The sequence below is a fragment of the Panulirus ornatus genome, chromosome 67 (assembly GCF_036320965.1).
Source record: "Panulirus ornatus isolate Po-2019 chromosome 67, ASM3632096v1, whole genome shotgun sequence".
Taxonomy (NCBI): Eukaryota; Metazoa; Arthropoda; class Malacostraca; order Decapoda; family Palinuridae; genus Panulirus; species Panulirus ornatus.
Window position 1 is genome coordinate 20,926,995 of NC_092290.1, and position 13,357 is coordinate 20,940,351.

Below are 13,357 nucleotides of genomic sequence, written 5' to 3' on the forward strand. Positions count from 1 at the left end.
ATATATATATATATATATATTCTTTCCCTACAGGCTAGCAACGCCGGCAGCAACGTGTGGCTTTCCCATTGGTCCAGTTCAGCACATTTGAACGCCACCAATGAGACTGTGGTTGACAAGGACGTGTTCCTGGCTGTCTATGGCGCATTCGGCATTAGTCAAGGTAAGAAATATTGATATCTTTGAGATGGTCGCCAAAGCACTGAGTTTGCGAGGTCTCAAATTAACTTAATGTGAACACACAAACACACACACACACACACACACACACACACACACACGAGATGTGACTACTTCAAAACTTCAGTTAAGTTTCTTTGTGGATATCTTCTGTGTTGAAACGTTCCAGTCTTTATTTCCTCTACTTCAGGGAGTAATTGGAGAACCTTTCTCCATCATACCAGTGTCTCTCAACAAGGTTTGGGATGAACATTTGTTATTCATAAGTATGAAAGTTCTCTTTATTCTCTCCAACATGAAATTTGCTTTTACTGAGATAACATTCACACGTACGTCGTTGTCTTTCTCAGAATTCTTCAGCCGTGTCCCTACACCCACAACCCTTTCCTTGTATCCTCAGTTGCGTTTCTATAAGACTGAATTTCAGGGTTTTTTTTCTTCTTCTTAATGGACACATGACCCTCCCTTCCCCCATTACTCCAAGATTCGAATTCATCAATTATATTCGGCACATGTTTTCCATCTCTTTGGATCCTTAAGCTCCCGTATACCTGGGTACAGAACTAATGAACAAATGTAGGTTTTACAGAAATGTGTGTGTGACACACAAGGTGCCTGACCTCGTCAGGTGAGGGGTCAGGTGGGAAGGTCAAGTAGGAAATGTGACCACCAATGCCATAGGTCGTGTATATGTATGTATTAGTGTTATTTCCTTGGGGTTGTTAAGGTAATATTCCTCCCCCAGCTTTCCCTTGTGGTTGTTAAAGTAATATTCCTCCCCCCCAGCTTTCCCTTGTAGTTATCAAGGTAATATTCCTCTCCCCAGCTTTCCCTTGTAGTTATCAAGGTAATATTCCTCTCCCCAGCTTTCCCTTGTAGTTATCAAAGTAATATTCCTCTCCCCAGCTTTCCCTTGTGGTTATCAAGGTAATATTCCTCTCTCCCAGCTTTCCCTTGTAGTTATCAAGGTAATATTCCTCTCTCCCAGCTTTCCCTTGTAGTTATCAAGGTAATATTCCTCTCCCCAGCTTTCCCTTGTGGTTATCAAGGTAATATTCCTCTCCCCAGCTTTCCCTTGTAGTTATCAAGGTAATATTCCTCTCCCCAGCTTTCCCTTGTAGTTATCAAGGTAATATTCCTCTCCCCAGCTTTCCCTTGTAGTTATCAAGGTAATATTCCTCTCCCCAGCTTTCCCTTGTGGTTATCAAGGTAATATTCCTCTCTCCCAGCTTTCCCTTGTAGTTATCAAGGTAATATTCCTCTCCCCAGCTTTCCCTTGTAGTTATCAAGGTAATATTCCTCTCCCCAGCTTTCCCTTGTGGTTATCAAGGTAATATTCCTCTCCCCAGCTTTCCCTTGTAGTTATCAAGGTAATATTCCTCTCTCCCAGCTTTCCCTTGTAGTTATCAAGGTAATATTCCTCTCCCCAGCTTTCCCTTGTGGTTATCAAGGTAATATTCCTCTCTCCCAGCTTTCCCTTGTAGTTATCAAGGTAATATTCCTCTCCCCAGCTTTCCCTTGTAGTTATCAAGGTAATATTCCTCTCCCCAGCTTTCCCTTGTGGTTATCAAGGTAATATTCCTCTCCCCAGCTTTCCCTTGTGGTTATCAATGTAATATTCCTCTCCCAGCTTTCCCTTGTGGTTATCAAGGTAATATTCCTCTCCCAGCTTTCCCTTGTAGTTATCAAGGTAATATTCCTCTCCCCAGCTTTCCCTTGTGGTTATCAAGGTAATATTCCTCTCCCAGCTTTCCCTTGTAGTTATCAAGGTAATATTCCTCTCCCCAGCTTTCCCTTGTGGTTATCAAGGTAATATTCCTCTCCCAGCTTTCCCTTGTGGTTATCAATGTAATATTCCTCTCCCAGCTTTCCCTTGTGGTTATCAAGGTAATATTCCTCTCCCCAGCTTTCCCTTGTGGTTATCAAGGTAATATTCCTCTCCCCAGCTTTCCCTTGTAGTTATCAAGGTAATATTCCTCTCCCCAGCTTTCCCTTGTGGTTATCAAGGTAATATTCCTCTCTCCAGCTTTCCCTTGTAGTTATCAAGGTAATATTCCTCTCCCCAGCTTTCCCTTGTAGTTATCAAGGTAATATTCCTCTCCCCAGCTTTCCCTTGTGGTTATCAAGGTAATATTCCTCTCTCCAGCTTTCCCTTGTGGTTATCAAGGTAATATTCCTCTCTCCAGCTTTCCCTTGTGGTTATCAAGGTAATATTCCTCTCTCCAGCTTTCCCTTGTGGTTATCAAGGTAATATTCCTCTCTCCAGCTTTCCCTTGTGGTTATCAAGGTAATATTCCTCTCTCCAGCTTTCCCTTGTAGTTATCAAGGTAATATTCCTCTCCCCAGCTTTCCCTTGTAGTTATCAAGGTAATATTCCTCTCCCCAGCTTTCCCTTGTGGTTATCAAGGTAATATTCCTCTCCCCAGCTTTCCCTTGTGGTTATCAAGGTAATATTCCTCTCTCCAGCTTTCCCTTGTGGTTATCAAGGTAATATTCCTCTCCCCAGCTTTCCCTTGTAGTTATCAAGGTAATATTCCTCTCTCCAGCTTTCCCTTGTGGTTATCAAGGTAATATTCCTCTCTCCCAGCTTTCTTCTTGTTCGTGGGGATGTTGTGTCTCATGCTGGGTGGCGTCCGCGCATCCCGGGACCTCCATGATGGCCTCCTCCACACCATCATCCGGCTTCCCATGAGCTTTTTCGACACCAACCCCAGCGGTCGCATCATGAACCGCTTCAGTAAGGACATCAACGCCCTGGACACCGTTCTACCTGGGATCATCCGGGCCTTCATCAACAACATCTTCCAAGTCAGTGATGTTTTCCGACTGCTTTTTGGTATACCTGAAAAGCCTAAGTATTTCAAAACTACATCTCGTACAGAAAGAATGCATAGATGATTTCTTTATTATCATTAATATCATTATATATATATATATATATATATATATATATATATATATATATATATATATATATATATATATATATATATATATATATATATCAATCAATGGAAAGTGGGGCCTGAATGTGGAAAGGGAGCTGTGGTTTCGGTGCATTATTACATGACTGCTAGAGACTGAGTGTGAACGAATGGGGCCTTTGTTGTCTTTTCCTAGCGCTACCTCGCACACATGAGGGGGGAGGGGGTTGTTATTCCATGTGTGGCGAGGTGGAGATGGGAATAAATAAAGGCAGACAGTATGAATTATGTACATGTGTATATATGTATATGTCTGTGTGTGAATATATATGTGTACATTGAGATGTATAGGTATGTATATTTCCGTGTGTGGACGTGTATGTATATACATGTGTATGTGGGTGGGTTGGGCCATTTCTTTCGTCTGTTTCCTTGCGCTACCTCGCTAACGCGGGAGACAGCGACAAAGCAAAATAAATGAATGATATATATATATATATATATATATATATATATATATATATATATATATATATATATATATATATATACATATATATATAATATATATATATATATATATATATATATATATATATATATATATATATATATATATATATATATATATATATATATATATATATATATATATATGTATATATATATATATATATATATATATATATATATATATATATATATATATATATATATATATATTCCTATGAGTCCACGGGGAAATGAAACACGATAAGTTCCCAAGTGCAATTTCGTGTAATGTTCATATCAGGGGAGACACAAGAGAGAAATATCACAGTCAGTTGATATAAAACGAAGTGACGTAGCTAGAACGCCATTTGGTAAACAAGTGACTTCCCTCCTGGCAGCTTTATAACTTCCTTATACCTTTCAGAAGTTAGCATTCTTTCTTAACCTGCGAACACCACTCTGAGGCTAGAGACACTGAAGCAGAAGGAAGGGAACTTAGTTGTACTGATGAATCATGTAGTCAACTAAGGGTCGCTGCAACTCTTTCTGAGAAACCTAGGAATACAGACAGTCAGGCAACGAAGACAGTGTCGAGACGCACACACTATGAACCTCCACACTCGTCAGGGAAACGATCCTTTTGACTTGGAATACATACAATCATTTTAGTCATACGACTGTGACAATTTTGCCCTTTGTAGCAGGACGCTGGGACTCATACCTGTCACAGTTAGACATTGATGAGGATGAGGCGTATCCTGTACCTAACCTAACCTAACCTAACCTAACCTAACCTAACCTAACCTAACCTAACCTGTATAACCAAGTTGGCTTCGCTTCAGGTGTTCACTACGATGGTTGTGATAGTGGCAGCCACGCCCATCACGGCCGTGTTCATCGTTCCCATCATGGGTCTATACTACTTCATCCAGCAGGTGTTCGTCGCCACCTCTAGGCAGCTTATGCGTATTGAGTCGGTCTCCAAGTCGCCCATCTACTCACACTTCAACGAAACTATTCAAGGCAAGCGTTTCCCTGCTCCTGGTTGGAGTGCAGCCGCGAAATCGCTGGCGCCTCGTGATAAGAGACAAGGTCTTTTTGAAGAATTGAAATTATGTTAGATAAGGTCGATACGCCATTATCTATCACTCACATCTCTCAATAGACTTAGTAGCTATGATGTTTGGTCACAATACATCCTCACACTAACACTTTCCTCATCTTTCTTGCAGGCGTGTCAACAATTCGGGCTTACAAGAAGCAGAGTAATTTTTTCAATGAGTCTCTTCGAAGGATAGAATGTAGTCTGAAAGCAGCATATATAAACATAGGGGTCAACAGGTAAGTTCCACGTTATATCATTGTTCATCATCATACTTAACCGCCGTCTCCCGCATTAGTGATGTAGCGCAAGGAAATAGACGAGGAATGACCCAACCCACTCACATACACATGTATATACATAAACGCCCACACACGCACACATACATGCACATACATTTCGACGTATATATACAAATACATACACAGACATATATATATGTATATATATATATATATATATATATATATATATATATATATATATATATATATATATATATATATATATATATATAACATGTACATATCCATACTTGTTGCCTTCATCCATTCTCGTCGCCACCCCGCCACACACTAAATACACTAAATAACTCTCCAATGAGATAATGCTGTTACAGTGAAATACTCGTGGTATACCTCATGCTTGTGCTTACGTTAATGCGCCTTCGTTAACAGAGCGCCCTAGGCAAGATAACAGACCAGCAGTTATAGATAACAGACCAGTAGTTATAGATAACAGACCAGTAGTTATAGATAACAGACCAATAGATATAGATAACACAATAGTTCTAAATAGAGACGAGTGTAACTACCGTGTCTGACTGTAGGTGGCTGGGTGTGCTGTTGGAGACCATGGGGAATGTCATTACCTTCGCGGCCTCCGTCCTGGGTGTAGCAGGGAGGGAAACCATCAGCCCAGGCATTGTCGGCCTCTCCGTTACTTACGCTCTGAATGTAAGTCTTATTGTCATTTTCTTTGTGATCATTTGATATTAACAGTGCAACCGGAGTTTCTTACTCTGTGTGTGTGTGTGTGTGTGTGTGTGTGTGTGTGTGTGTGTGTGTAATCATCCCCTCCCGTCGTATATCTTCGTCCAACTTCATTTTATCACATGACTCCAAGCTGCCAGTTGTCATATCATTCAGAAAGACAAGCTTCTAATATTCTTTTTCCACTGTAGTCGTTTTAAGGTTCCGATTCTGTCCCCTGGTTCATTGCCAAATGTTCATTCAGTTGGATCTGGGACATGAGTTGTGTCTTCAGCAGTAGAGACAGGTGTTAAAAATCATCTCAGATCTTTGCCATGGCTTCGCTGTCTTGGAACAAGCTACCGTTTTCCGTAATTGATAGACTCATTGACTGGGTGAAGACCCTCTTGCCTTAGATATAACTGTAAAACTCCTTAGTGTATCTTTTGCTATTTTTAGCGACACACAGTTCATACTCACGTTTATTTTCGCGTATAATTCGCTTAGTTTCTCTTCGCAGTTTCTGTATGATTTACTCTATCATTTTAGGTATTGGTATCTCTGAGTTTCTTATATGCTGCTTTCTTATGTGCTAAATCTTTACATCATCGCTCAAACCATTTCGACTTCGTCCATGAAAAAGACCGGCGCAGGATCCCACCACTGCTCTGAAAGTTTTACTGAAGCTTTTTTTTCCAAGTTGAAATTTACCTCACAATCATTTGTCGGTTATCTCTTGTACCAAACCTTTCTCCAGCTTTAACATTATTAACGATAATTGTTCTCTTCTCTCGGCTAATCCTTCTAAAGATGCTGTTACTGACAGAGTAGCTATCAAACGGAGACGAAGGCAAGACGACTCAGCTCTTGGCGGCAGTAAACTTGTTGGCCCCACACTTGAGATCGTTTGGAATTAGGAAGTGTGTACCTAGGGTTCCCCCGTGTGATCCGTGAACATGGAACTAAGAAAGGTGCTTGATGTCTGTCTTTACCATCTATGTAAGTAATACCATGTTATATTTTACCTACCTAGACAGCGTGTTGTACAGATCTAGTGTTTATATTACAGTTTTTTTCCTCCTAGATAACAAACATTCTGAATTGGGTGGTACGGATTGTGTCGGACCTGGAGGCGAACATAGTATCGGTGGAAAGGATCAACGAATACATGAAGGTAAGCATTTTAATTCCTGTATTCATTCCAATGTATAAGTAAGGACTAATCATATGTGTAATCATTAATTCATGTATGCATGTATCTATACTATGCGTATATAAAGAAAAGACTAAAACTTTATTTCGATAAATACATACTGGAATAAAGTTGAGGGTTAGCTATCTATATACATCGGAATAAGAAGAGAAATTAGTACCTTGTGGGAACACCAGAAAAATACTTAATGAATCATACGTACATTGATATGTAATCATGCTAGCTTTATATATATGTATATATATATATATATATATATATATATATATATATATATATATATATATATATATATATATATATATACATATATCCTCGTCAGATAAAGAAGGAAGCAGCATGGAAGGTGGAAGACGGAGCACCACCGGCATTGTGGCCAGAGGCTGGTCACGTCTCCTTCAACAACTACAAGACCCGGTACAGGCCGGGGCTGGACCTGGTTCTGAAGGGCATCACTTGCTCCATCAAGCCCGCTGAGAAAGTAGGTTGTAACGGATGACGAAGTATTTTGTTAGCTGAGACGACACGACACGGGCAACTGAATGCCCTAACCAAGGTTTATATATATATATATATATATATATATATATATATATATATATATATATATATATATATATATATATTATTTTTTATCATACTTTGTCGCTGTCTCCCGCGTTAGCGAGGTAGCGCAAGGAAACAGACGAAAGAATGGCCCAACCCACCCACATACACATGTATATACATACACGTCCACACACGCACATATTCATACCTATACATTTCAACGTATACATATATATACATACAAAGACATATACATGTATACACATGTACATAATTCATACTGTCTGCCCTTATTCATTCTCGTCGCCACCCCGACACACATGAAATGACAACCCCCTCCCCCCGCACGCACGCGAGGTAGCGCTATGAAAAAACAACAAAAGCCACATTCCTTCAAACTCAGTCTTTAGCTGTCATGTATAATGCGCCGAAACCACAGCTCCCTTTCCACATCCAGGTTTACCCCAGATGTTTCACATGCCCTGGTTCAATCCATTGACAACACGTCGACCCCGGTATACCATATCGTTCAAATTCATTCTATTCCTTGCACACCTTTCACCCTCCTGCATGCTCAGGCTGTGTGTTTGTGTGTGTATGTGTGTGTGTGTATGTGTGTGTGTGTGTGTGTGTGTGTGTATAAACCAAACATATACTGCATATATAAACTTTCACAAGAATTTCTTCCGGTATCATTTGTCATAAGTTAAAGTTGTATGATTCTGATAGAATCTTAGTTGGTAATTCCTCAGAGATGTTCTCTTCAGCCCAGAAGAATAATAAACCCTTGACCGCGGTGCAGGTCGGCATTGTAGGTAGGACGGGCGCGGGCAAGTCTTCCCTGATGCAGGCGCTATTTCGCCTCATTGAAGCCGCTGGTGGACACATTGCCATTGATGACATCAACATTGCCAAGATTGGCCTCCATGATCTCAGGAGTCAAATCAGCATCATACCTCAGGTGAGCGGGGGAAGCCAACGACCGGTAGTTATGATCAGGTTGGATGATGCTGTTTAGAGTTAACGTAAACATTAACATCATCTATGACCCCAAAAGTAACAAGATAACAACAGTCTTAACTACCACCAGGACCCGGTGCTGTTTAGCGGGACGCTCCGTCTGAACCTCGATCCATTTGGAGTCTGCGAAGACGCTGACATCTGGCGAGCCCTCGAGCTCGCTCATCTTAGCGACTACGTCCGCCAGCAAGCCCAGGGTCTGGAGCACACTGTCGACGAGGATGGGTCCAACCTCAGGTAATACGTCAGCCCGAGAGACAAAGGGATAATAGCTGTTTAGTGTGATGCTTCGAAACACAGCAACACAGACTGGTGATAAGGAAGCTTGTTGGTTCGTATAAAACGAGTAAATAAAGCAAACTGAATTATGAATATCTTAAAGATCAATCAATTCCAGAAATGTCTGTACTAATTTCTTTCTTCACAAGTCACCAGGAACGGGAAGTCTTTGTCATATCCACAAGGTAACTGAATTCATATGTTGCTGACGCACCAAATATAAACACTAGTTAATAACATAAAGCTGGAGTAATTGCAAAAACTTTGTATTAAATTTTTTGCATAAAAACAGATACGAGCTGTAAGTGGCACAGTTAAATATCGTAACAGATAGTCAATTCTTTTTCAATGCAATGGTATCGTCGGGCTGTGGGAAATATACTGGTGCACTTAGAATGAGGCACACTTAACACAAGTATGTCTACTCAAAACTATAGTGACCGAAATGGCAAGGTCAAAACATGCCCGATCATGACCATCTCGGTTAAGAAGAAAATGAAGGGATATGAGAGATAAAATGAAGAAATCACTTGAATGTTTATCTTTTATCAAGTTAATTTACGTTCATCCATGCTTTATCAAAACCTTTACTTTATATTTCTAAGTAGCCCAAATTTCCTTCATCTATTATCCCTGCTAGCATATAGTCTTTTTCAGGAACACAAAAATAATCAGGCTTTCTCCCATTCAACCCATTTGTTGGTATCGCCTTTACTTTGTCTTCGTTCTTCTGCAAACCCGTTTTCCTTTATAGCCAGTGTTTCTGAGTCTTGTAGTAACCGCCTAGACAGCTAGGGATCTACTCTAAAGTACACACATTTCCTTCCAGTGTTGGCCAGAGACAGTTGGTATGTCTAGCACGGGCGCTGCTCCGGAACTCACAAGTTCTTGTGCTAGACGAAGCGACGGCAGCGGTCGACCTGCACACCGACCACCTCATCCAGACGACCATCCGTAACCAGTTTACTGACTGTACCGTCCTCACTATAGCTCACCGTCTTAACACCATCATGGACTGCGATCGGTAAGTCACTATATATCACTATCAGATATCTTGACAGTGACGTAGTACAGTGTAACATGTCACTGTATCATATTTCTTCTTCATGCATTGCGATAGTTGGGTTACACGTCGCATCTGTGACTAGGGCTGTAACTGGGAAATTTCTATGTCGTACTAACATTAGAGATTAGTGTTTGGCTGCTAAATAACGCTTCTCTCCTCAGGGACTCATGTTAGGTCAATCATTATACTGTACGACTCATGGACTCGTGGATCATAGTAGTGAGTGTGCGTGGACTCTGAAAGGTGAATGAATGTGTCATGCTCTTTACCGTACACTGTACAAAGTAAATCACTCTATATCATTTATCACTTACCTTTGTGTTATACTTGGCTCTTCGGATTTTTCATACTGTAGTTGCTGAACTGAAAATTTCCTTGCACTATAACTTAGGGATCTGTATCTGTATCTTGTATTTATATTTCACTTTTTATAAGCATTTATTCTGTGTCTGAAAATCATAAGAGACATTTCTGCCCTTAGGGTGATGGTGCTGAAGGAAGGTAGCATTGCTGAGTTCGACAGCCCGTCGGCGTTACTTGAGCGCCCCGACTCCATTTTCTATGGCATGGCTAAAGATGCTCGTCTGGTATGATTACTCCCACACGTTAGTTCTTAACGACAGTTTCGCTGACCAGCGTAAGGTGAACATAGCAAGAACCCCATCGCCGTTCGAGAAATGACAGACCAGCGAACTCGACCCTGATTTAAGCAGTGACCTCTGGAAACTAAACTAGAACAGTATAATGGCCTGGTGTCTGCCTATTTGAAAATGGGATACTAAGGCCCTCATCTCATATTTATTATGTAATTCAACTGTTTTTTCTTCTTTTTTTAATCAATAGATAATCTCTCGAAAGTCTACCTGTTGTCTTCGTTTGTGTGTTGAAAGTTGGAGGCGTTGCTGTGCGGGTGCGGACCAGACCTTTGACTTGATGAAAAAAAAAAAAAAATCCTGAGTAGTTTAAGTTGGCTGTAAAGTGCCTTTGTTAATATAGAAAAATAGCTAGATAGAAAAAGACCGTAGAACGTATCAACAGCGCTATGTGTAGAAAGTAATAGAAAGGAGCAATGAGGTTCTATGTACAGAGGACATGCAAGGAAAAATGAGAGGAACGTCTTAGGAATCTGGTGGTTAGAGATGACGTGAGACAGATTATTTCTGCAATGCTTCCTTAGTGAGAGAACTCAGGAAAACACTTCACTAACAATAGTAGTAGTAGTAGCAGATATTGGTGCACGTCTGGATATTTATGGATCTCAACTTTACGAGGACGGTAATGTTTCCACAAGTGAAACAGCAAGAGACGCTACACGACATGGTATAGCGTGCTGGAAGTGTGCTGAAACAATGTTCTGAAAGTATTATGCAGAAACTGTGTTCGCAGAGAGTGTAAATACACAGAAAGATTAATTTAGAGTAGATAAGAGTAATATGGATGCATCTCAGAAGTGGAACCCATTTCATCGAATATAGTTTGAAGTAATTGAGAATGTTAGATTGCAGGTCAAGAAGTGATTGATCACATTACCGATGATTCATGAAAAGGATAACATAGAAATGACGATATTGTGGGGTCTGTTGGAAGATGTGGTTCATCTTATTGCACTGCAACATATTTCTCCAGCAACAACATGACAAAAAGTGCGCAAATAATGGCATTCTATTTCCTTTTTGGGGAGGAAGGAAAACATTGAGAAACGTACACTTTAAAGAATAGAAAGAAGTGATCTGTTGGCGATTTATGCTCCAATATGGATTGTGTGGACATAACGGAAATAGAAAACAATGGATGCAGGGGGAGTTTTGGATAATATATGCAGCAGACGAGTGATGGAAAGAGAAAATGGTACAACTGCAAGATGTGGGAGGTGCAAAGATCTGAAATGTTTGAAGGAAAGAGTATATTGCATATTGAACAAAAAAATAGTGTTAGAACAATTTTTCTCTTAAGTGATCTGTCATGTATAGCATCTGTCATGTATAGCATCTGTCATGTATAGCATCTGTCATGTATAGCTTCTGTCATGTATAGCTTCTGTCATGTATAGCATCTGTCGACGATGAAAAAAATCTGTAATCATGAAACGACCCACACCGCTGCTACTGACGACCCATATCTCTGCTACTGACGACCCACATCCCTGTTACTGACGACGTTAGCTGAACAATACTCATCGTCTCTGGCTAATGGCCAACACCAAACTCTGAGGGTGGATGGACCCAGCTCGAACTGCTCTGTACCATAGCGAACAACTTCCAGATAACATGGCAAGGAAAGAATCAAGTCTGTGCTGTTATGAACTCGGGTGGCATCACTGTCACCATGACGCTGAGCGAACCAAGACCATATGATCTGTATTAAGTTGTACGACAGCGCCATAGGGATACCGCAGGAACCTAGCACTCACTTCATCGGCTTTGCAGAGGCAATAAGCCAAGACCTTATTGCTCTGTACTTTACAGACGACAACACAAGCACCTTGAGGTGGCCGATGCTGCTCCTTGTTATGACTAATCTTTCCTGTGATTGGATGGATGTAGCCACCAAGACTTGGACAACAGATCTATACTGTAACGGATTCTGACGATCATTGAACCTTTATGAAGCTATAAATGTCGAACCTCAAACACTGTATTGTAACTTGGGCACTACAGTCTATTCTTGTTTTATAAATCAGGCACCTCGTAGAGTATTGTAGTCTGCTTTTGTATCATGATTCATGCATATAATACAGTATTACAGTCTGCTCTTGTTTTATTTGTCAGCAGCTTCCTACATTTTTTCAATGTTCAGCACAAGTTGTGTGAGGTACAGATGTCGACTGAAAACAAAATTCGAAACATCCCTATCTACATACAGGTCTTCAACCTTCTGTCTACAGGTCTTCAGCCCTCTGTCTACAGGTCTTCATCCTTCTGTCTACAGGTCTTCATCCTTCTGTCTACAAGTCTTCATCCTTCTGTCTACAGGTCTTCATCCTTCTGTCTACAAGTCTTCATCCTTCTGTCTACAGGTCTTCATCCTTCTGTCTACAGGTCTTCATCCCTCTGTCTATAAGTCTTCATCCTTCTGTCTACAGGTCTTCATCCTTCTGTCTATAGGTCTTAACCTTGTCTATAGTTATTTAACTTCCTGTCTATAGGTCTTCATCCTCCTGTACACATGTCTTCATCCTCCTGTATACACGTCTTCAACCTTATTTTGCATTATTGCATGACTTACTTGTGGGATTACTTTTGACGTGTTCTTCTACAGTATTAAGCCTGACTCACATTATAAGGATTTACTGTGTTCTTACTTCGAGTTGGACTTGAGTCTGACGAACGTCGAAGTCCCGCTGGGCTGCTGGTAGCTGGTTGGCTCAGTCTCTGCTATAGGTATGTGAATGTATGGCATCGACCTGTTTCAGAGTAAGGCGCCACCACGCACAGCGTCTAGGCTCTCTCCTCACGACTCACTTTCTGAAAGTGACTGGTGACGCCCAGATCATACTGTTCCAAAAGAAGGAACATAGACTCGGGCCAAGTGAGGATTTTCCCTCTGAGGCTCAGTCATCTG

General features: G+C 40.8%; 1 protein-coding gene across 4 annotated transcripts in view; it reads left to right on the forward strand.

The window, feature by feature from the left end:
- The window catches only part of LOC139746976 (multidrug resistance-associated protein 1-like), a 44,137-nt gene extending 31,593 nt beyond the window's left edge, over nucleotides 1–12,544 (forward strand). For all 4 annotated transcript variants that reach the window (XM_071658669.1, XM_071658668.1, XM_071658667.1 and 1 more), the window contains exons 22-32: nucleotides 34–163; nucleotides 2,768–2,988; nucleotides 4,439–4,619; nucleotides 4,829–4,937; nucleotides 5,528–5,654; nucleotides 6,754–6,843; nucleotides 7,205–7,363; nucleotides 8,234–8,392; nucleotides 8,522–8,688; nucleotides 9,560–9,754; nucleotides 10,278–12,544. In XM_071658669.1, coding sequence (XP_071514770.1) covers nucleotides 34–163; nucleotides 2,768–2,988; nucleotides 4,439–4,619; nucleotides 4,829–4,937; nucleotides 5,528–5,654; nucleotides 6,754–6,843; nucleotides 7,205–7,363; nucleotides 8,234–8,392; nucleotides 8,522–8,688; nucleotides 9,560–9,754; nucleotides 10,278–10,389 — 1,650 coding nt within the window. In that variant the 3' untranslated portion in view covers nucleotides 10,390–12,544. The remainder of the gene's footprint in view (nucleotides 1–33; nucleotides 164–2,767; nucleotides 2,989–4,438; nucleotides 4,620–4,828; nucleotides 4,938–5,527; nucleotides 5,655–6,753; nucleotides 6,844–7,204; nucleotides 7,364–8,233; nucleotides 8,393–8,521; nucleotides 8,689–9,559; nucleotides 9,755–10,277) is intronic.
- Nucleotides 12,545–13,357: the final 813 nt, after the last annotated feature.